The sequence below is a fragment of the Podarcis liolepis genome (assembly GCF_965112155.1).
Source record: "Podarcis liolepis genome assembly, chromosome: 8".
Taxonomy (NCBI): Eukaryota; Metazoa; Chordata; class Lepidosauria; order Squamata; family Lacertidae; genus Podarcis; species Podarcis liolepis.
In genome coordinates, this window is record NC_139560.1 from 627,864 (window position 1) to 649,722 (window position 21,859).

Consider the following 21,859-nt stretch of genomic DNA (forward strand, 5'->3'; position numbering starts at 1 on the left):
TGAGCAACCAGATTACCCGATACAACCAGCTACTCTCTGTCTGGCAGGAAAGTGCTTCTTCCTGCAGGATCTTGTGGGCTTCGCAGAGAGAGCCGTTTGGGGCAGACGGGGCCCAGACCGTCCTCTGGCGCTGCTTCCATGCTGGGCCTGAGGCCGGAAGGCAGGCAGGTCCAGGCCATTCGGGTGCGTTGTCGACCCTTTTTCCGGGAAGAGCAATGCTAGCCCTGACCTCCTCCCCTCCTCCCAAGGGTGAAACCCCCGGGAGAGCCTGGCCCCCGTCTGGGGGGGGGGTCAAGAGCAGGAACGAAAGACCCTCCCATGTGGGAAGGGGCCGAGGATCCTTCTGCAGCACCCCCTCAACCCAACACCTGGTCTGCCCCAGCTGCAAAAACGACACAAACGGGGGAACTTGCTGGTTGCAGCTTTATTCAGCCCCCAGGCTTGGAAGCGAAGCTCAGAATCATCCCAGCCGAAAAACCCTCCTTCCCAGGGGAGAGCCAAGGGGATCCAACTGCAGGGCCCACTCTGCCTGAGGCCTTGGGGGCCCCCACAGCTGGCCACTGGAGTGGTTTCGGTGGTGGTGGTGGGGTTGAGAGAGGAGCCCGGCTTGGGACCAGGTAGAGAGTGGAGGGTCTCCCAGAAGCCTAGAGGGGAGGGCATATAAAGGCTTTGGCCAAGGAGGTACTGCTGGGACCCCCAGACAAAGTGGGGCTGGCCCTCCTGGTGCTGGGGGGGGCGCAGCTGCTCAAAGCAGCCAGCAAGGCTGGAGGAGGAAAGGCCAAGCAGTGAGCACCCCTTTCCAAAGCCGGAAGAGAGGAATTTGTGGGGGGCAAGTGCAGCATTCTTGCTCCCTTCATTCCAGCCTACGGTGCCCAGCGGCAAACCTCAGGCCTTGCTGCCCCCTGGTGGGAAGAAGGGGAGTGGCAGGTGCAGCTCTTCTCCCCTCACATGGGGAGTGGGGCCCCCCCTGGAGCGCATGGCATGGCTGACCGAGGTTCATTCAGTTCAGTGGGTCTACCCTGAGCAGGACGAGCGCTGAAGGCCGCTTGCATGCAACGCCTGCTCCCCACGGAGGGAGCCTTTCAACTCCCCCTCTTGCCCCACGGCTGACAGAGACTGCCCCCCTGCAGACCCCCTGGTGAGGAGGGGGCCCATCACGCTCTCTCCTGGGCCAGGCGGTAGTCATAGAGGCTCCCTCGCTCCAGGAAGGGCCAGCCTCTGGGGGGGGCTGCCTGCCCTTTGGGGGGTCCCGGGGGGGCGGCAGGTGGTCCGAAGCCCCCTCCTCCCGGGGTCTGCAGGCAGAAGATGTCCTGAAGGGAAGGAGAAGGGAGACGTTTGGGGTGGGGCAGAGGAGGAACTCCGTGCTGGGGGGAAGGTCCCCCTGGGGGGCAGCCAGGCGAGGAAACCGAGATGGGTCTGGGGGTCCAGAGCCAGGAGCAGGGGGAGGGGTGCGCATGCGCGGACCGGATCCTTACCCCAGGCATCACTTTCACAGACGTCTTGCCGCCCAGGTTGATGGTGTGGCCATCCTGTCGAATCAGCAGGTTGAGGCCTGGGGAGCCAGACTCACCCCCTGGAATCAGTGGGGTGGGGGAATAAAGTCATTACAGGGGGGGGGTACCAAAGAGCCAAACTGAGAAGGCAGGGAGAGTTTGGGGGGTGCCTCTGTTCTCTGCCCATGACACAACCCTCCCCCCAGATTCAGCCAAGGCTCCCTGTCCCCACAAAGTACCCCCTCTGCCCCCCACCCACAAAGCAACCTGGGCGGAAGTGGGGGGGCGAGCGATGGGAGCTGGGAGCCCCCTCACCTTGCAGGCCGTAGGGGCGGAAGGCCCGCCTCTCGCTCAGCACCGACAGCACCATCTCCTCCCGGAACTGCAGTTCCCGGCGCACCCCGTCTCCACCTCGGAAGCGCCCGGCACCCCCCGTGCCCGGGGCCAGCTCAAAACACCTCAGGACCACTGGATACCTTGCGGGAGGGAGGGAAAGCGGTGGGGGGTCATTCAGGAAATGCCACAAAATCTGCCCCCCTAAAAAAAGGGTGAGGGGCTGCAGAGATGGGGGCTGAGAGGAACCCTACAAAGGTTTCGAACTATAACTCCCACAGCTCACAGGAATGGAAGCCCCAAACTTATGGAGCGTCCTGTGGGTCTGGGGGCACAGCAACAGCCCAGGTCTTTGCTGTGGCTCTTGCCTTGCAGGGGTCAGACTAGAGAACCCTTGGGGGCGCCCTTCTGTGATCCACACGGCAGGTCATCCCAGAGTGAGCCTCCCAGGGGGCTCGGCTAGATGCCCGGGAAAGGAGACGGAGCCCACCCTGGTCCCCCCTCCTCCCCCCAGACCCCTGGAGGCCCCCCACCCTCCCAGAAAGCACCCACCGCTTCTCCAAGATCTCGGGGTCCGTGATGCGGGTGTTGGTCATGTGGCTGTGCACCCCACTGCGGCCGTGCCAGTGGGGCCCTGCCCCACACCCACCAGCCACCGTCTCGTAGTAGCCGATGCGCTCGTTGCCAAAGGTGACGTTGTTCATGCAGCCCTGGGGAGAGGGAGGGGCCATGAGGAAGACGCCTCCCCAGACTCCCAGGGGCCAAGGCCCCCAGCAGCCCCCAACATCTTCCCAGGGGATGATGGGAAACGGGAGCCACGCTCAGCCCCCCCCCATCAGCCAGGGGAGGCTCTGGGGAGCAGACAGGGCAATGACCCCCCCTTTATGAGGGGCAGGGAAGGTCACGGGGTAAAGAAAGTGGGGCTTTTCCTTTAACTTTTAGATTATTTTTCAGTTGTTGCTTTCTTAACAATTGTTTCGCTGACGACTTCTTAATGATTCTATATGATTTCTGTTGTATTTGTGGTGTTCCATTACGTTCTATAATTTTATTTACTATTTGCAAGCTGCTGTGGCCTTCATTTCCGTGAGAAGCGGCCTGGAACTATAATCCATCCAGCAAACCAAATCCAAGAGAGCGGCTTGTGACGTTGCCGTGGGCGGCCTCAACCCATTGCTGCACCCACAGCCAAGTTGGGGTGAGGAAACGACCCCCCCAACCTCCCCCTGCCACAACAGGAGGGGCCCTGCAGAGCGAAGGGCCCCGGAAGTCTCAAGGCCCCCAGCCCAGAGGAGAGGAGCTCATTGTTGCTGCATCTGAGTGGATCAGGGATGCTTGAGCTGCGACTCCTGCGTTACAAGGGTTGGGCTGGATGACCTTTGGGATCCCTTCCAAGTCTACGAGTCTATGATTCCACGAGTCCCACCCACCCCTACTTCCCCGACCGTCTGCCAGGCTGGCTGCAGGAGCTGCTGGGAGCCAGAGTCCGGCTCCACTGGGACAGAGGCCACAGGTTCCCTGCGGCTGGCTGAGGCTGGGCCAGCCCATGGCGGTCCCCTTCCCCCTTCAGCTGGAGAGCCCCCACCTCGCCCTCTTAGGACCACCCCAGCTCGGCTCACCCTCACCTGCCCCCTCTCACCTGAGAAGCTGCGCAGGCCTCAAAGGCCCGGAAGATGACATCGACCACCCTCTGGGAGGTCAGGACGTTGCCCCCGACCACGGCTGCGTCCGGGGAGGGGTCCAGCAGGGAGCCTTTGGGGATGAGGATCTGCACGGGTGCCAGGCAACCCTGCGGGGAGGGAGGGAGGGATGCCAAGGACCAGCCTGGCCAAGAGGGCAAACCCCAAGGAGACGGGGGGGGCGACTATGGGGGCCCCAGGCAGGGATGGACTCCAACTCCCAGCAGCCAGCAGGGCCAGTGGGAGGGAAGGGAAGCTCCTCACCACCTGCCCTTTGGCCCCAGTCCAGCACTCTGACCACTACGCCACACTGCCTCCCCCCAAGGGGCTCAGGATCCCCGTCTTTTGAGTGGGGCCTTCCCTCTCCTGGGGCTGGAAGGCTCCTCTGAGGGCAGGGCTCCTCCCCACTCCTTTCCGCTAGGGGGAGGCGGGACCCCCCCCAGGGGCCACTCTCCTCCCCCTGCCCTACCTGGTTGAGGGGGATCTCCTGGCCCACCATGCAGCGCAGGCAGTAGATGAGGGCCGAGAGGGTGATGGCGCGAGGGGCGTTGCAGTTGCCGTAGACCTCGTGGCCGGAGCCCCGGAAGTCAAAGACAGCCGTGCCCTGCGGGGGGAGAAGAGAGGAGGCTGGGGGAGGAAAGGGGGAGAGGTAGGGGTCCCGGCCCCCCGCCCCACTGCCTCCTGTGGCAGGGAGTTCCACAGCTGAACTCTGTGCTAGACAAAGGACTTTCTCTTCTCTGTTCTGAATTTCCCAACAGTCATCTCCCCTGATTGTCCACAAGTCTGAGCGTTACGAGAGAGAGAGAGAGAAAAGCTTGTTGGGATGCTGCCGGGGAGACGGGGGCATCAGGCAGGCCCCTAGATGGCTCCAGTCACCAGCCGGCAGCCGGGCGAACACCGGTCTCCCTTGGAACAGCATCAAACAGCGACACGAGCCTCAGATACGTTTAGAGACTCGGCACGCTCTATCAGCAGAGTGAATAAATCTTCTCACAACGGAAGTGGCGGACAGAGTCATGGGTAAGCATATTTATAGCATTTATTCAGCATAGTTCAGGAACAAAGGAAAAAACATGTCTGCTTCCCTTTGTGTCCAGCAAAACAGCAAAATACACAAAACGGAAGTTCCCAGCAAGCCTGTGCTGGAAGTAAACAGGCATGTGACACACAACAGTCATGCCTGTTCCTCTTAAGGTGGAACGGAACTATATCCTAACAAAGCTTTCCTCTCTCCATCATTTGACAAACTTTCCCCCTGCCTCCTCTTGCCCCCCTTCTCTCGAAACTACAAGGTCCCAAAGGCTGCCGCCTTTCTTCCATCCATCCCCTGCTTGATCCTTTTGGCTGCCCTTTCCTGAACTTTTCTCAACTCAACAAATCTCCTTCTGGAGGTGAGGAGACACAGCACCCCCCTGAGCCACCTGCGCTCACCTGCTGGGGATCCACCGTCACCTTCAGGCGAATGGGGGAGCCATCGTCCAGGAAGTCCTCCGCCTCCACCTGCAGGGGGCGTCCCGGCTCCCCCTGGCGGGCAGCAAAGTCCTTCAGCATGTCTTGCACGGCCACTTCTGCGTTGGCCTGAAGGGGGGGAGAGCCAATGGGGAGGGGCACAAAGGACAGCAGAGACTTGGGGGGCGGCCCTGCAGGTCTCTCTCCCCCTGCCCACTTGCCCACCCGAGTCCAGCAGACTCCTCCGCCCACCACGCTCTCCAACCTGCGCCCACGGCGGAACTGGGGAGGCGTCTGGGTGTTTTGTGACAACCGTCTAGTGGCATCTGTAACATTCCTCTGGCTTTCCATTTTACACTGAGGGCTGCTCTGGAAAGGTTTGGGTTGAAATACGTGAAATTATACACACATATAACCCCAAGGATTAAGGAAGACCCTCAGGGTGTTATTGCACACTTCTAATAGGATTCCAAGGTGGGAGTTTGGGATGCAGACCAACATGCAAGGATGTCGGGATTCACAGAATGCTGTGTGAGATAGTAAGTCTGCAGGCTTGAGTCTGCAAGCTGATGCAAGTGGCTGATGCAATCGGCCTGCAATACTTTCTATGCAAGTGCAGGGTCAGAAAGATTTGCAGTAATGTGCCGTCAGTTGATTGGCTGTCATGGGTTTAAAAGGGAAACCTGTCCAGCAGTAAGTGGTGGTGTAGAAGAGTGTGGTCAGAGAGAGAGAGAGAGAGAGAGATAGAAAGGTCTTCCTATTTGCCTATTTGCCTTAAGACCAGGGCCCTGCGGGACTTGACGTCTTTCCGCAGGGCCTGCAAGACGGAGCTGTTCCACCAGGCCTTTGGCCAAGGCGCAGTCTGACCCCCTCTCTCCTTCTGTAAGCCTCACAGAACTCTAGCCCAATGGTTGCCATGAATTTGATTCTGAATTGATTTTAGAATGAATTGATTTTAGAATGCTGTGTTACTTTTATTGTTGTTAGCCGCTCTAAGCCCGGCTTTGGCTGGGGAGGGTGGGATATAAATAAAATATTCTTATTCTTATTCTTATTCTTATTCTTATGCAGCCTCTGTTTGACTGTATGAACTGCTCATGTATTACAGCCCGTAGATTATTGTATATATTTGTGTATCTATAGCTCACAATAAATATACTGCACTGCACTGAAGAACCTGGAACTCTGAGCTAAAGCGCCGCGGAGAATTCACAACAGAGGACCATGTGCGGGGCGGGGGGGGGGGGGGAGAGAGAGGCTGCTGCTTCCAGCCCTGGATCTGCAAAGGAAACGGATGGCTCCGTCCCTCCAGTTTACAATAATACCCCCATCCGAGGTTGTTCCGCCATCCCTCAGGGATTCTTCAGTCGCAACTGCTGCCTTGCAGAGGGTTGGGCTGGATGACCCTCAGGGCCCCTCCCAGCAACGATCAGAGGCTGTCCACTCCTAAAAGCCTCTCTCATTTTCAAGGGCTGATTTAAAGCCCCCCGGCCCCCCCTGCGGTCTTCCCTCTCACCTGGATGTGAGCCATGTAGGCCTGCACCACTTCTAAGCCGTACTGACCAATCAGCTCATTCACCAGCTGGATCCCCTTCTGATTGGCTGCCACCTGAGCGCGAAGGTCAGAGAGGTTGTCCTGCAGGTTGCGCGTGCCGCTGCTGCCGGGGAATCGGGCGGGAGCCATCAGGGCCTCCGTGACGGCTGTGGGGGGAACAGGGGAGGCAGGTGAGCCCCCCAGCACAGCTGGCGGGGCAGGGAAGGTCAAAGGCCACCGGTGGGCAGAGAGACCCCTTGATTCTCTCCCTCCTTGGCTCATCCAGCAGCCCCCACATACCCTCCTCCTGGAAGACGCCGTCCTTGACCAGCTTGAAGGAAATGAAGACGGCCCCCTCCTCCTGGAGGGAGCGGGAGTGGGGGGGCATGGAGCCCGGCGTGATCCCCCCAATGTCCGCATGGTGCCCCCGGCTGGCCACAAAGAAGACCGGCCTGGCCTCTCCTGGCCAGAAGACCTGCGAGGGGGCAGAAGAAGGGAGCAGGCTTGGTCCATGGGGAGCGGGCATGGGGCAGGGCCGTGGGGCAGGGATGGCAGGAGCCACAGGGCAACGGGGGGAGCTCCTGGGACTGCCACCCCCCAGCGCCAAGGGCACTGGGCACCCCAACCCTCCCCAGTCCTGAAGGGGCCCAAGCCACACACCCGGGCACGGCTGTCGGTCTGCCAGGGCAGAGATGCCAGGCCAGGCTGCGCCCCTGGGACCCCTGCCCACCAGGAGACCCCAACTCACAGGGGTGATGACGGTCAGGTCCGGCAGGTGGCTGCCCCCCGCGCAAGGGTGGTTGCTGAGGAGAACGTCCCCCTCGTGGAGGTCGGAGCCCAGGTTCCGGATCTGGAAGGGCAGCAGGAAAGAGAACGGGAGGGGGAGGGAAGCAGGGGCTCCCCAGGGCCAAAAGGGGCAGTTCCTCCGGCCCCTGAGTCCTGAAGTCCCAAGACGGCTGACCTGGAGGAGGGAGCTCTGGCCACCAGTAGAGTCCAGCTGCTCCATCCAGGCAGTGTGACCTAGTGGTCAGGGTGCTGGGCTATGGACTGGGTTCAAATCCCCACCCGACCGTCATGGCCTGGGGGAACCAGCGGCTCTACATTGAGCTCCTTGGAGGAAAGGCGGGATTCAAAGGGGATAAAGAATAAGAGAGAGAAGGACACTTTCCATTTTCCCATTTGTGGGAGTCCCAGGAAAGGAAGAATGGAATATGCAGAAACGGCAAAACTCACCAGAAGAATAAGAAATCAAGATAACAAACATTTTATAAAAGAATGGAAATGGTTTATTGAATATTTGCAGATAAGTTATAAACAGATAAAAGCAATGTCAGCTGCAGCTATATAAGAGCAGCTACCGTATTTTTTGCCCTATAGTGTAGCAGGGAACCCCCCCCCAATCATTCAGTTTGTACAAACTTCACACACACACTTACACACTACATACGCTACGCTTCTGTTATAAATTCATAGAAAATCAACCATACATCGGATTTGCACTGTTCCATTTTATTTTACTCCATATGACAAGGACTATCAAAGGGGGGTGGCTTGGTTCTGGTCAGCCATAATCCCTTGAGCATACCAGCACATCCACAGGAGCCCTGCCCAGTTGCTATGCCAACCCTGATGGTCCTAGACAGAAGAACTTGCATATGAGAGTGGATTCAGCACGGACTGGAACAAAGGACAATGATCAGCTCTTCCCTCTGGGGGCAGGAAACTGCAAACTCCCCTCTGTCACCTGGAAAGTACTCATGGGCAGGGGGAAAGGGGGAACCAGCCAGGTGACAGGACACTCAGGTTACCACCACAACTCCTCCCTCAACCCCTCCTTTCTGTAGTGTATGCATGGTGTTTCTGGGGGTGGGCTTGACCTAGAGGATGGGAATTTCAAAAGTTTTTATAAGGTCTTGCACACCATTTTTCTGGGTCTTTCCTCTCTCCTGCAAGTGAGGGGAATACCCTGTTGCAACAGTTCAATAAAGGCCAAGCCTACAGGCTGCTGTTTTGCTCCAAGTTATCCTGGTTGGTGTCTTTATTTTGTCCAAGGGAGCCCTCAGATTTTTCCGTTAACATAGGACGCACTTTTCCCCCTCCAAAAATGAAGGGGAAATGTGTGTGCGTCCTATGGGGCGAATGCAGGCTTTCGCTGAAGCCTGGAGAGCGAGAGGCGTCGGTGCGCACCGACCCCTCTCACTCTCCAGGTTTTAGGAAGCTATCCACAAGCCCGCCGGGCTCCCAAGGCTTGCGGGCAGCAGCCTGCAGCCCGAAGCATGGGGCGCACTCTGGAGCGCCCCCTGTGCTTCGCGCAGATGTCCGCAAGCCTTGCGAGCCCGGCGGGAGTTCCCGCCGGGCTCACAAGGCTTGTGGGCAACAGCCTGTTCTGAGGGCTGGGGTCGGGGGAAGCTCAGGCTTCCCCCGCCCCCAGCCCCGCAAGCTCTGGGAGCGATGGCGAGGTTCAGTACAACCTCGCCTTCACTCCCGGACCCCCAGCCCTGAGGCTAAAAACGAAGCCAGGACAGCTAGTGGGATCCATCTCGCTCGCTGTCATGGCTTCTTTGCTCTTTGGGGCTCGGGGGGGGAGGGAATATTTTTTTTTTCTTAATTCCCCCCCCCCAAAAAAAAATAATAAGTGCGCTCTATGGGCTGGTGCACCCTATAGGGCGAAAAATACGGTATATAAGAGTGTGTGTGTGTGTGTGTGTGTGTGTGTGTGTGTGTGTGTGTGTATATAATTAATAAATGTTCAGTTTGGATGTGCAGAAGATATTAAAAATAAATCTAAGGAACCGCAGAAAGAGGGGGAAGGAGATCAAGTTCTAAAATGTCAAAATGAATGTAAAATAAGTGAAATGTAGATATCTGGAAAGTATAATTTTTTTAAAAAAAAAAAAAGACCAAGAGAGGCTGCACTGGGGCCCAAGCCCATGGCAAGTCAAGGCCATATATGAAAATACATATAGGGTTATGGATAGAAAGGGGGGAGCCGGGCGCCGTGGCCCCCTCCCTGGCTTGGGTGCAGCTTCGCAGAGTCACCTTGTGGAAGTCGGGGGGGGGGGCTTACCTGAAACTGCACCGTCTCCTGCATGGCGCCCAGGTGGACCGGGATGTGGGGCGCATTGGAGACCAGCCCCCCATCGGGGCCAAAGAGGGCGCAGGAGAAATCCAGCCTCTCCTTGATGTTGGTGGAGATGGCCGTGCGCTGCAGGATGCGCCCCATCTGCTCTGTGGGGGGGGGGGGGAGGGTCAGGGTTTTTAATATTCTGTTGGGAGCCACAAAGAGCGGCTGGGAAAACCCAGCCAGATGGGCGGGGTATAAGTAATAAAACTATTACTATTAATTATTATTATTACAGTATTATTATGATTCTGCCCCCGCCAGGAATCGTCTCCAAGGAGACACTCTCCTAGCCCCCCCCCCCCGGGCAGAGCACGCCCCTCACTCACCTGCAATGCTCATGAAGCGATGGGAGAAGATGGAGAGTTGGATGGGGTCTATCTGGGGGCCGACGGGGCGCTCTGACCCGGAACCCACAGCGATGCAGATGTCTCCGAGTCGGGTCACGGAGGCCATGCAGCCGGGCTCCACCAGGATGGTGCTGGGCGGGGGGCACAGAGGTTGTAGTGTGTCTCCTCCTGCCCCAACCCCCCTCCCGCCTCTCCTTGGAAGGAGCCCCCACTCTGGGTGCCCCACAGCCAGCCAGTGCCAAAGGCTCATGGACTCATTGCAGGGCAGGGATGAAGCCCCCCCCCTCACCTGTTCTTGTCAATGATGATGCTGGGACCAGGGATGGAGTGGCCCCAGGTGAGCTCCTCCAGCAGGTAGACGCTGGTGTCCAGGTAGCCGCCCTCAAAATAGCAGCGGGACACCTGGGGGGCAGACAGTGGGGCTGGAAGGTTAATACGAAGGACTGCTGGTTTAACTGTTGCAGTTGAGCTTCCTGCATTGCAATTCTATTATTCTAATTTATTGCCCCCCCCTCCACCCGGAGTCCCAGGGTGAGTTGCACCACCAAAAGCAACTTTCAGCCTTGGAAATGAGGAGTAAGGGAGCCTAGGAATTTAAGCTGCTTTCCGGAAGCAAAGAGCGGTGTGGCAGAAAACATTCCTTTTTTATCTCTGACCCACCCAGAGAGGAAGGAGGACAGAGCCTGCAGAGTCCAACGCAAGAGCCCCAAGCTGTTGGCAGCGGGGTCTGGGGGGCACCAGGCCCGTCTCCCAAAGCCCCAGCACAGGCTCTGGGGGTCCCTGCCGGCTCCCCCAGGCTGGCCTGTTGTATTTGCAAACAATTGGATCCGGTCGTACCTGGGCTCAGAAACGCCTTGGGAGCCGAATGTTCCAGCTCCCAAACGATCGGAAACCGGAAGTGATTGTTCCAGTTTCCGAATGTTTTTTGGGAAGCTGAACATCTGCTGCGGACACCGCTATTGTTTCCGGCACACCTGCGCAATCAGGAACCAGTCGGAAGCCGCCCCTTGGTTTCCTAACTTTTCGGAATTCGAACAGACTTCCGGAACAGATTATGTTCGACTTCTGAGGTACGTCTATATTGCAAAAAGGTCACCCACGTCTCCAGGAGCTAATCCTGCCAGAGAAATGGCACCTTGCGCTCTCCCTCTTCCTGCCCCACAGCTCTGCGATGGTCCGCCAGGATTTATATTGTATCAGGAACTGCGTGACCTTGAAAATAAGTGTCCCCTTCCGACGAAAGAGAGCGTTTGAAAGTGGGAGGGGGCTTTTCTCAGACTGCAGCTCCCTCCCCCAACTGAGTGCCCCCTGGATGCTCTGGACTCCAGCTCCCATCAGCCCCTGGGCCAGGTGGGGCTGCCAGGAGGGGAGGAGCCACAGCGCAGAGTTAAACTGCGGAACTCCCTCCCACAGAGACGGCTTTCAGAGAGGATTGCCCAAATGCACGGAGCAGGAGGGGGTGGTTCTCAAGGGCAACCAGCCAGGAGGGGGCAGGGGCTGGGAAAGAGGGGCAGGGGGGTCCTTACCCTTTCCCGGCGGGGGGGCTGCTCACTGGCCGGCACCGGCTCTTCCTGGCCCAGCCCGGAGCTGGCCGTGCCCCTCACGCGCACGTCGTCCACCAGGACGGCTCGGCCGGGGATGGTGAAGCCAAACTCCTGCTGGTACCTGGGGGGCCAAGCGCAGGCTCAGGGGGGCGACTGCAAAGCATCTCCCGGCCCCCGCTGCAGAAAAGGGGCAGCCGGGCGCTTCCGAGCCGCGGTGCCAGGCGGGAAGGGGAGCCCACTGACCTGGTGGCAAAGGCAGCGCCAAAGTCCCCGCTGCGGCAAGACTGGGCGGTGGCCGGGTAGCCCTTGGCGGAGCACATGAGGGCGCAGTCCGTGCGCTCGTAGCGAAGGTGCAGGAAGGGCTCCGTGCTGATCTGGGATCTGGGGAAGGCCAAGGGGAGGGCAGTGAGCAAGCAGCTACCTGGGGACTGTTTTGCCCAGCTCCCCCCAAATGTAACGCCAGCCCCGCTTTCTCACATGCAGCCCCCAGGACTCTGCCTTCCCCTGACAGTGGGCCGTGTTGCCCACAGCGGCTTGCAGGGCCTTCTCCCCCCAGGCACCTGTCCCGCCCTGCAGGGGCGGCGCTCACCTGGCGAAGCCCTGGGCCTCCAGAGCCTGCACGCACTTGGCCTCCAGGGCAGCGACTGTCTTGTCCAGCTGGGCGTAAGCCTCGGGGCCGTAGGCCAGGGAGCAGGGCTGCTGCGTCTCGTGAACCACGTCCGCCAGAGCCAGGCCAAAGGCGGACAGGATCCCGCTGTGCCTGCGGGGAGGAGGAAGGGAGCGAGTGAGCGGAGGGGGGGTCTTCCTCTGCCAGGTCAAGTGAGGGTTCCTGGGGCCAGAGACCCCCCTCCCCTCCCTGGGCACCTACTTGTGGATGAAGACCTTGCTCATGCCCAATGCCCGGGCGATGGCACAGGCGTGCTGCCCGCCAGCTCCCCCAAAGCAGGCCAGGATGTGGCGGGACGTGTCGTGGCCCCGAGCCTGGAAGGACAGAGCGGCCGTTGGAGCCCAGAGAGAGAGAGAGAAAGAGCAGGCACTCTCCCCCCACCCCACCTCCCACAGGGGGGCCAGGGAAAGGGCCCCCAGGCAGCAGGATTCGGGAAAGGGAAGCTCTGACCCCCTTCTTCAAATATCTCAAGGGCCGCCCCATGGAAGGTGCTGTTAGTTTCTGTTTGCCACTGTGCAGCTGCTTAGAGTCACAAGACTCTGTTTACATTCCAGAGACATTCCAGGTTGTTGGAAATCTCACGGGAGACGGATGTGACATTACTGGTTTCCTGTTCCTTTGTTTTCCAGTTGCTCTCTGCTCTCACAGAGAGAGGGTGATTTCTTTTCTGTCTGCGTAGCTAGAAAATAAAGCATAGCGATGAAGCCATCAATCTCATCACTTCCGCGTGCTGCTTTGATTCTCTGCTGAATGGAAACCTTCCTTCCCTAGAAGAAGCCCAAATTTGGCCGGGTAATCATTCTGGCATTCTTGAAACTGTTCAATCCAAATTTTTAAGGCAGAATTTTTCTGTACCACCTTGTGTCCCAAATGCAGCCTTACGACTGGAGGCAAGTCTTCCCTCTGTAGAAGCTCGGTCCTGGCAAATAACTCTTCATTATTGGCTCCGTCTAAATCTAAATCCACCCTGTCTACTGCCCTTATTGACACAAGACCCCCATAAAAGTGCACGGTCTAAAATTGTGCACCAAAAATCCCTCTCCTGCGGACTCCACCCACATCAGCTTCTCACGATGGGCTTTATTAACGCAAAAATGCTAAAGGACTTAGAGCAACAGGGCAATCTGGCCATTATAAAGAAACTCTGTCCTTGGTATGCCTTTCCCCCCCTTCTCAGTTTGATTTCCTGGCACCATATTTGTATAAATGAACTATCCCAAAATACAGAGGTGCCTTCACACTGGCCAGACTGGACGTGATGCCCTCTGCCGTACTTGAGGGCAGATACCAAAAGATTCCAACTGAGAAACGACTCTGTCCCTGTGGAGATGGCAATCTGGAAAAAGTGGCTCATGTTCTCCTGTCCTGCCCCCTTTATAAAGATCTGAGGAATGAGATCATCACCCCACTCCTACTTACCATCCCAGGCCGCCCATCTGAGGCCACGTTGTTCTTTCTTTTATCAGATCAAAATGATCAGACAACAGCAAAGGATGCTAGGTTGATCGAGGGAGCAATGAGATTAAGGGCCACTATCTGAACGCTAATCCTGGTTATTTGATTGTCCTTTTTACCCGTTGTTGTCTTTTTAATTGTATATATTGCTTGTTTTATGTTGCTATGGCCGTTGGCTAACGCGAATAAAGTTTGTCTATCTTTGTGATCCCTGGAAGCAGGCCGAGGCGGCTGCCCGGATCCGCAAGTGGCCTGCTCTCCCACCTTCCCACCCGGCAGCTGCCCACTGGCCTCTGGGGCCACTCTGCTCCCTCTGCGGCCCCTTCAGGGGCTCCCAGAGTAAGCCAGGAGAAAGCCCCTCTTCCCCCCCCAGTGCATGGGGGGGGCTCTGCCCCACGAGCCTTGGCACAAGCCCCTACCTGCGTCAGGGCGCGGATGGGTCTGCACATGGCCTCGTTGGCCACGCGGATGAAGCCCATGGCCACCTCCTCCACGCTGAGCGGGGGGCTGGCCCCACGGAAGGCGTTGACCCTGGCGGCCAGCTCCTCAAAGGCCTGCAGGGTGGCCTCCGGCGAGAGGGGGAGGTTCTCCGTGGGTCCAAAGATGTGGGGGAAGTAGCTGGGCAGGAGGCGTCCCAGGCACAGGTTGGCGTCCGTCACTGTCAGGGGACCCCCTGGGGGCACAGAGGGAGAGGCGCAGTCAGGCACCCACCCCCAGCACCCTGTTCCCCCCCCCCCACAATGCCACCCCCTGCCCCACACGACCGGCTCACCCTTCCGGTAGCAAGCAGGGCCAGGATGCGCCCCGGCAGACTCGGGGCCAACGACAAAGAGCCCGGACCTAGAGGGGAAGAAAAAGAAAAAGAGAGAGGAGGAGATTAATTGGGGGGGGGGGCGCAAGGAGCTGCCAGGCCAGAGGAGGAGAGCCTGCCGGATCAGGCCAAAGGGCTCCATCCAGTCCAGCAGCCCAAGGGGAAACCTGCAAGCAGGATTGGAGCCAAGAGCGTCCCTCTTCTCCTGAGGAGACCGTGCAGAGCCGTCCTGGCTAGGAGCTATGTGTGGCCCCCTCCTCTTCCATGAAATTGTCCAATTCTCTTTCATCCTGGTTGGTGGCCCTCCTGTGGCAGGGAGTTCCACAGTTTATCTCGGGGCCCTGAACTCAAGGCAGGGAGAGTGGGAGAGAAAGCCCGGCAGCAGGAACAAGTGAGGCAGGGTGTGGGCCCCAAGGAAGTGGCCCTCAAAGGAGGCGGGGGCCGCGGGGTCACAAGGACGCCCACCCCACTGAAGAAAGACAGGACAGAGGCAACTGGATAGGCAGGGTCCCAGCAGCCAGAAGAGGGAGCAGCACCCCACAGATCCCGGGGTGGGGGGCTGTGAGCCCGACCTGAAGAAGAGCCGCGAGCCCCCTCCAGCCGCCACGGTGTTGATGTCCAGCTGCGGGGCCTGGATGCTGACCCCGGCCGTCGTGGCCTCAAAGACGTGCTCATACTCCCCGGCGTAGCGGCTCACGTCAGTGGAGGTGCCTGGGTGAGAGACCCCAGGTGAGGGACCCGCCAGAACAGACCCACACTGTTTCTCATTTTATTTATTTAATGAATTTATATACCACCCTATGCCGGGAGCTCTCAGGTCTCACAGAAAAGACCGCAGTACAGTAGACACTCAGGTTGTGAACGTCATCTGTGCGGGAAGCATGTTTGCAACCCGCAGCCTCCGCAACCTGCAGTGGCGCGTCTTCGCATGTGCAGGTTGCGATTTGGCACTTCTGCGAATGCACAAAGTGTAATTTAGCGCTTCTGTGCATGTGCAACCGCAGAAACCCAGAAGTAACCCCTTCCGGCACTTCTGGGTTTTGGCGGTCCGCAACCCTAAAGAAGACAACCTGAAGCAGCTGTAACCCGAGGTGTGACTGTGTATAAAGTCAAAATGAAAACAAAAACCCAATAAGGCTCCCCCTCAAAAAGAGCCACATTTAAAAAGGGTGCTGGGTGTCCTCTCCACGCCCCGCGGTCCCTCTTACCTCCCATGTCAAAGCCAATGACAGGCTGTCCATCTTCCCGGCGGTAGGTGGTGACGGCATAGCCCACGACGCCCCCTGCTGGGCCAGAGAGGATGGCGCGGGAGCCGCTGAAGGCCTCCATGGGGGTCAGGCCCCCGTCGGAGCGCATGAACATGACCGGGACGCCCTGCAGAGAGAGGCCAGGGTAGACCAGGCTGAGGTCGCCCCATCTGGCGGTGCCCTAAGGGTGCCCCCCTCTGCTGTGATGCCCCCAGGGAGACTGGGAGCAAAGCAGACCCCCCCTCTCTGTTTTCCAGAGAGAGAGAGAGGGAGGGAGCTTGCCAGAGGCGTGACTTGAACCCAGGTCTCCCCGGACAAGTCCCCCCCCCCCCGTTTCCCACCTGGAGCTGCTGAGCGAAGCCGTCCCGGAAGCTGCTCAGGTAGCGGTGGATGCAGGGCGTGAGGTAGGCGTCTGCGCAGGCCGTGTGGCCCCGGGGCACTGCCCGCACCATGGGCATCACCTGGGAGGAGAGGGAGACCTGCTGGAAGCCCAGCTCCTTCGCCAGGCGCCCCACCTGACGCTCGTGCTCCGGCCACCTGCGGGGGAGGAGATGCTCAGTGCTGGTCACGCTCCGCCCTGGGCGCCAACGCGACACTTGACATCTTTCCGCAGGGCCTGCAAGATGGAGCTGTTCCGCCTGGCCTTTGGCTTGGACTCAGTCTGACCCTTAGGTTTCCCTCCCCTGATGGTTTTGATCTATGGGCTACTTTTAAAATGAGGCTGCATTTTAAATTGCATTTTAACCTGTATTTTAAATTGGTTTTCCCCCTATTATGTTTTTAACTATAATTTTACTGGTGTTAGCCTCCCTGAGCCCGACTTTGGGCAGGGAGGGTGGGGTATAAATAAAAATAATTATTATTATTATTATTATTATTATTATTATTATTATTATTATTTGTTACGGAGCAGCCCCTGCTTTTCTTCTGAAGCTGCCTCACTGTCTTGGCTGCCGCTTCCTCGGGGGCTCTGGTCTGGATCAGGCCAAAGGGGGCCCATCCAGCCCCAGTCTCCTCCTCGCCCCACAGGGAAACCAGCAGAATTCGAGCCCAAGAGCAGCTCTCAGCTCCTTGGTTTCCAGCAACTGGGATTCACAAGCCCGCCAGCCTCAGACCAGGGGGCAGAGCATCACCATCCCGGCTGGGCGCTCTGCAAAGCCTCCTCCTCCTCCATGAATCGGGCCCATCCTCCTCTCATCCCTCCTGCAGGACCAAGTTCCAGAGTCGGACTCTGCGCTGCGTGAAGACTTTCTCTGCCCTGAATCTTCCAACATTCAGCTTTTCCGCTGTTTGCCAACGTAAACACAGCTCAGCACAAGACTTCTAATCTCAGGGCTATGGGTCCGAGCCCCAAGTAAAAGATTCCTGCCTTGCAGGGGGTCAGGTGATCCTTGAGATCCCTTCCAGCTCTGCAGTTCCACGACTGCACTTCCTTTTCCGCTGAGGCTGCCTAGCTGGCCTGCCTGCCGGTTTCTGCTGGCAAAGGACTGGATGTGGGCTGCGAATCAAGGCTCTGGGGCTGGAGAGGAACTAGGCTGTGTCCAGGGCAGCTGTCTGCCAGCTCCATCTGGTATGCAGGATGAGACCCTACCTGCCCACAGACTGTCTCACCAGAGTGGTGCATGCTCTGGTTATCTCCCGCTTGAACTACTGCAATGCGCTCTATGTAGGGCTACCTTTGAAGGTGACCAGGAAACTACAACTAATCCAGAATGCGGCAGCTAGACTGGTGACTGGGAGCGGCTGCCGAAACCACATAACACCGGTCCTGAAAGACCTACATTGGCTCCCAGTATGTTTCCAAGCACAATTCAAAGTGTTAGTGCTGACCTTTAAAGCCCTAAATGGCCTCAGCCCAGTAGACCTGAAGGAGTGTCTCCACCCCCATCGTTCTGCCCGGACACTGAGGTCCAGCTCCGAGGGCCTTCTGGCAGTTCCCTCCCTGCGAGAAGTGAGGCTACAGGGAACCAGGCAGAGGGCCTTCTTGGTAGTGGCACCTGCCCTGTGGAATGCCCTCCCACCAGATGTCAAGGAAACAGACTCTTAGAAGAGATCTGAAGGCAGCCCTGTTTAGGGAAGTTTTTAACGTCTGATGTTTTATTCTGTTTTTAATCTGTTGGGCCTAGAGTGGCTGGGGAAACCCAGCCAGATGGGTGGGGTATAAATAATAAATTATGATCATATTATTATAGGCAGCCCCACACCCTCAACCCACAGCGCAAGACTTCCTCCCACCTCGGGAGCAGAACTCACATGTAGGAGTGCAGAAGGACCACTGCCAGGCTGCGGATGCCCTGCGCCAACAACCCCTCCAGCTGCCCTCGCAGGGCATCCAGGTCCAACGGCCGGAGCACCACGAGGGACTCCCCTGTCAAACCTGGGGGGGGGGAGGAGAGGAAGAGAACCTCCAGGTGAACCCCTGTCTGGGAGACCCTCCCTGCATCAGCCTCACACAGCCCCACGGAGCCAGCCCTCTGGGGCAGATGGAGGCAGCAGTGCCCCTGCCTGGGCAGGAGCTCCCACCTGTGACTTTGGGGGCTGAGCCGTAGAGCTGGCATCCCTCACGATGGAGGACCAGGCGCTCGTCCACCTCCAGGACGGCCTCGTACAGCAGGTCTGGCATGGAGACGGCCTGGGGAGAAGGAGGGGGTGGCAGGGGGGGGTCACAGGCAGATCACTGTATGTTTCTGAGCCCAATTCAAAGTGCTGGTGCTGACCTTTAAAGCCCTAAACGGCCTCGATCCAGTATACCTGAAGGAGCATCTCCACCCCCATCGTTCTGCCCGGACACTGAGGTCCAGCGCCGAGGGCCTTCTGGCGGTTCCCTCCCTGCGAGAAGCAAGGCTACAAGGAACCAGGCAGAGGGCCTTCTCGGTAGTGGCACCCGCCCTGTGGAACGCCCTCCCATCATGTCAAGGGAATAAACAACTATCTGACGTTTAGAAGACATCTGAAGGCAGCCCTGTTTAGGGAAGCTTCTAATGTTTAATAGGCTATTGTATTTTAATATTCTGTTGGAAGCCACCCAGAGTGGCTGGGGAAACCCAGCCAGATGGGCAGGGTATAAATAATTTATTATTATTATTATTATTATTATTATTATTATTATTATTATTATTATTGGGATGGACACCCTCACTCGCAGGTGGGGAGAGGGATCTGCACCCCTTTCACAGAACCACAGAAATGCAGATTCAGAAGGGGCCCCGTGGGTCATCTAGTCCAACCCCCGCAACCCTGGGATCACAACCACTGGCTCCTCCTCCATCTGCTGGGGGGGACTCCGCCGTCATAAACATGTTGGGTTTGGTGCCACACACGGCTGCCGCCGCTCCCTGCAACATGTTCCTGTGCGTGTAACCAGAATGCCAAGCGCAGGTCAGCCTCCTCCGTGGAGCCACATCGGGTGGTGCTTGCAGGAGGCCTGGCTCCCCAGGGCAAAGCTGCCAGGTGGGCAAGGCAGCCCCTCAAGCGCAAGCTGGCCGCGTGAATGAAAAGCAAAACCTTGAACTTGGCTCAGGAGCAATCAGCAACCAGAGCAGATCTCTGAGCAGAGCTTTCATGCGCTGGCATCCCGTCAGCGACCAAGGTAAGAGCATAGGAAACTGTGCCAGGCTGTTGGTCCATCTAGTTCAGTGTTGCCTACTCTGGCTGGCAGCCCCTCTCCAGAGGTCTCTCCCAGACCCACCTGGAGACGTGTGGGATCAATGCAGGGAAGATGCTCTGCTACTTAGCTCTGGCCCTTCCCCTATGGCTATGGCTGTCCTTCAGAGATTCTTCCTGCAACTCTGCAAGTTCATGATTCTATCCTGTTTCCTTGGTCCCCCCCCCTCGGCACAAGAAGAATTTAGGGCATTTGAGGGCAAGCCCAGCCGTGAAAAATGTGCTGCTCCACTTGCCCTCGGGAGAAGGAGGGCCCAGCCAGAGTGAGCAGCAGTGATTGGGGTGGCAGGGAGGGAGGAAGATGCTCAAGGCAGCCAGGGGTGGGGGCACCAGCACATGGCAGCCGTCTCTGCTCCCCCCCCCCCAGCCTGCCAGGAAAGCACCTTCTCCAGCCTCCATGGAAACCAGGAGCAAAGCCCCCCCTTTCCCAGCTGGCTGGCTGCCCAGTCGGCTCTGCGGCGGGACCTCTAAGCTGTTCCCACATGCCCCCTCCATGCCCAGCCAGCAGGAACGCTCCACGCTGCCAACCAATCCCAAGAGTGGCACAGCACCCGCCCACCCCGCAGGCTGCCCAGGAAGGTGGCACTGGCTGGCACAGGCTGGAGTCCAGACGGCTGCCTCTTGAGGGCAGAAGGGGACGGCCAAGCCCCCTCTCCTGTTGAACACAGAGGAAGGAGGGGCGGGAGGGGGGGAGACCCGGCACTGACCAGGTCAAAGATGTGCGGCCGCGCCTGGTTGCCAATGTGCAGCAGGTCCCTGAAGCCTTTGGTGATGAGCAGGGCCAGGCGCTCCCCCTTGCGCTCCAGAAGGGCGTTGGTGGCCACCGTGGTGCCCATGCGGATCCACTCGATGCGCGAGGTGTCCAGGGGCTGGTCTTTGGGGAAGGGGACGCCGCATTCCTGGGGGGGGGGGAGCAAAGCGTCGGTCACGGCCTGCCAGGCTGAACACACACACAGGACAAGAGGACAGGAAAAGCTCCTGCACAGCCTTTCCTGGTAGGCAGAGCCCTTGCGCATAATGATTTGCAAGGTGCTCCTGTCATATTTTGGACTAAGCTCCTAAGGGGCACTCCTGCTCTGAGAAGCAAAGAACCAGCCCCCTCCAGCCCCCCAGGAGGACACCCACCTGCCCACCAGGGCACTGCTGTCCAGACCCATGGCTCCGACTCCCCACACAGGGAACACACAGCAGTGCCTTACACCAGTGCCTTACACTGACTGGCAGCAGGTGGCTCTCCAGGGGGCCTGGCACCCATCCAAGGGTTGCCTTTAAAACCCCTCTTTAAGACCCCCGTCTAGCAGCTGAGATGGTCTTCAGGGGCTTCCTCCAGGTGCCCTCAGGTGGGCAGGGAGCAGGGCCTTTTCTAGGATGGCACCCCAACTGCTGGAAGAGCTGCTGGGCATCCTGGTCGCCCTCTGCGAGGCCCTCCCCTTTGCCTGGGGCTGGGGGGCTTCAACTAGCCTCACAGTAGGGCTGGGGGGCTCTCCAGGGCCGCCTCTCCTTGCCCAAGGGCTTGCAAGGGCTCCTGCTTCCTCCGGGCCACAATCCTTTCCTGCTGCTGCTGCTGCTGCGCTTTCTTGGCAGAGGCAACCCGAAGGCGCGTCCTTGCCCGGCGCCCCGAGGGCTTTCCCGGCCCGCCGCCGCCTCACCTCCTCCAGGAGGCGCCGGATGCCCTCGGTGGGCGCGTCGCGGTAGTTGGCCGGGTCCTCGGAGAGCAGCTTCAGGACGCGCGCCCTCCCTCCGGGGCAGCGGGCGAAGACGTCCGTGAAGGTGCCGCCGCGGTCGATGGCGAACTGGAACTTGCCGGGCGCAGCCATGGCCCGACGGGGAGAAGGGAGCGGAGGCGACGGGGATCGAAGGGACGGCCGAGGGAGGGGGCAGAAACCCCGGGGTCCCCGCAGCCCGGCTTGAGCGCCTCACGGGGTCCCCGGCAGAGTCCGGCGCGGGAGGAGACGCGGACTGGCTCGACGGCGCGCCCCCGGCCGAGACCTCCGCTCGGGAAGCTCCTCCTGCCGCGGGAGGGGCCGGCTCGGCGCCCCGCCTGACTGGTTGGACGGGTTCGCGCCGGGAAGGGAAGGGGGCGCTGGCGAGGCGGGGGGGGGCGCCTCACCCCCGGTCGAACAGTCGTGCAACTGCCGTCCCGGGACGCGAGACCCCCAGCCCCGCTCCCTCCTGCGAACCCGAGCGGGGCCAGGAGGCTCCCGGCGCCCCTTCAAAACTCCCCCCGACGGGCCGAGAGAGTTGGTGCCCTGAAAGGCGTTTCGTGTCCCCGCCCCGACGGGGGGCGCCCGGCAGAAACTTCAGGCGCCGGTGGCCACCCCCGTCTCAGCTCCAAGCCGTTTCCTGGCCGGGTCAACCCCCGATCCCACTTCCCGGCTCGTTGGGGGGCGCGCAACCCTCGGAGGCGTTTGGCGCCCCGCGTGGCGGCGGCGGCGGAGGGGGCGCGGCCGGCGGCGTCGAGGGGCGGAGCGGGGCCGGGCTTCCTCCTCCTCCTCCTCCTTCTCCGGCGGGCC

General features: G+C 59.2%; 1 protein-coding gene across 1 annotated transcript; it reads right to left on the reverse strand.

Annotated features, from left to right (window-relative positions):
* Positions 1-405: 405 nt before the first annotated feature.
* Positions 406-21,813, reverse strand: OPLAH (5-oxoprolinase, ATP-hydrolysing). Its single transcript, XM_083518250.1, has 26 exons — positions 20,996-21,813; positions 20,054-20,245; positions 18,207-18,315; positions 17,937-18,060; positions 16,025-16,220; positions 15,645-15,810; positions 15,009-15,147; positions 14,398-14,465; positions 14,045-14,298; positions 12,372-12,484; positions 12,093-12,263; positions 11,747-11,884; positions 11,486-11,624; positions 10,249-10,361; positions 9,939-10,090; positions 9,556-9,716; positions 7,237-7,338; positions 6,789-6,963; positions 6,471-6,655; positions 4,937-5,083; positions 3,975-4,109; positions 3,466-3,615; positions 2,379-2,536; positions 1,809-1,969; positions 1,476-1,573; positions 406-1,310 (listed from the first exon to the last, which is right to left on the reverse strand). Exons 1-26 carry the CDS (start codon positions 21,161-21,163, stop codon positions 1,155-1,157), a joined length of 3,870 nt encoding a protein of 1,289 aa, XP_083374376.1. The 5' UTR covers positions 21,164-21,813; the 3' UTR covers positions 406-1,154.
* Positions 21,814-21,859: the final 46 nt, after the last annotated feature.

Excerpts from the sequence above, each read along its gene's own strand:
- OPLAH (XM_083518250.1), bottom strand. The coding sequence starts at position 21,163 with ATGGCTGCGCCCGGCAAGTTCCAGTTCGCCATCGACCGCGGCGGCACC. Across the intron at positions 15,148-15,644 it reads CATTGGCTTTGACATGGGAG|GCACCTCCACTGACGTGAGC; the intron begins GTAAGAGGGACC and ends TCTCTCACCCAG. Across the intron at positions 1,970-2,378 it reads CCCGAGATCTTGGAGAAGCG|GTATCCAGTGGTCCTGAGGT; the intron begins GTGGGTGCTTTC and ends CCCTCCCGCAAG.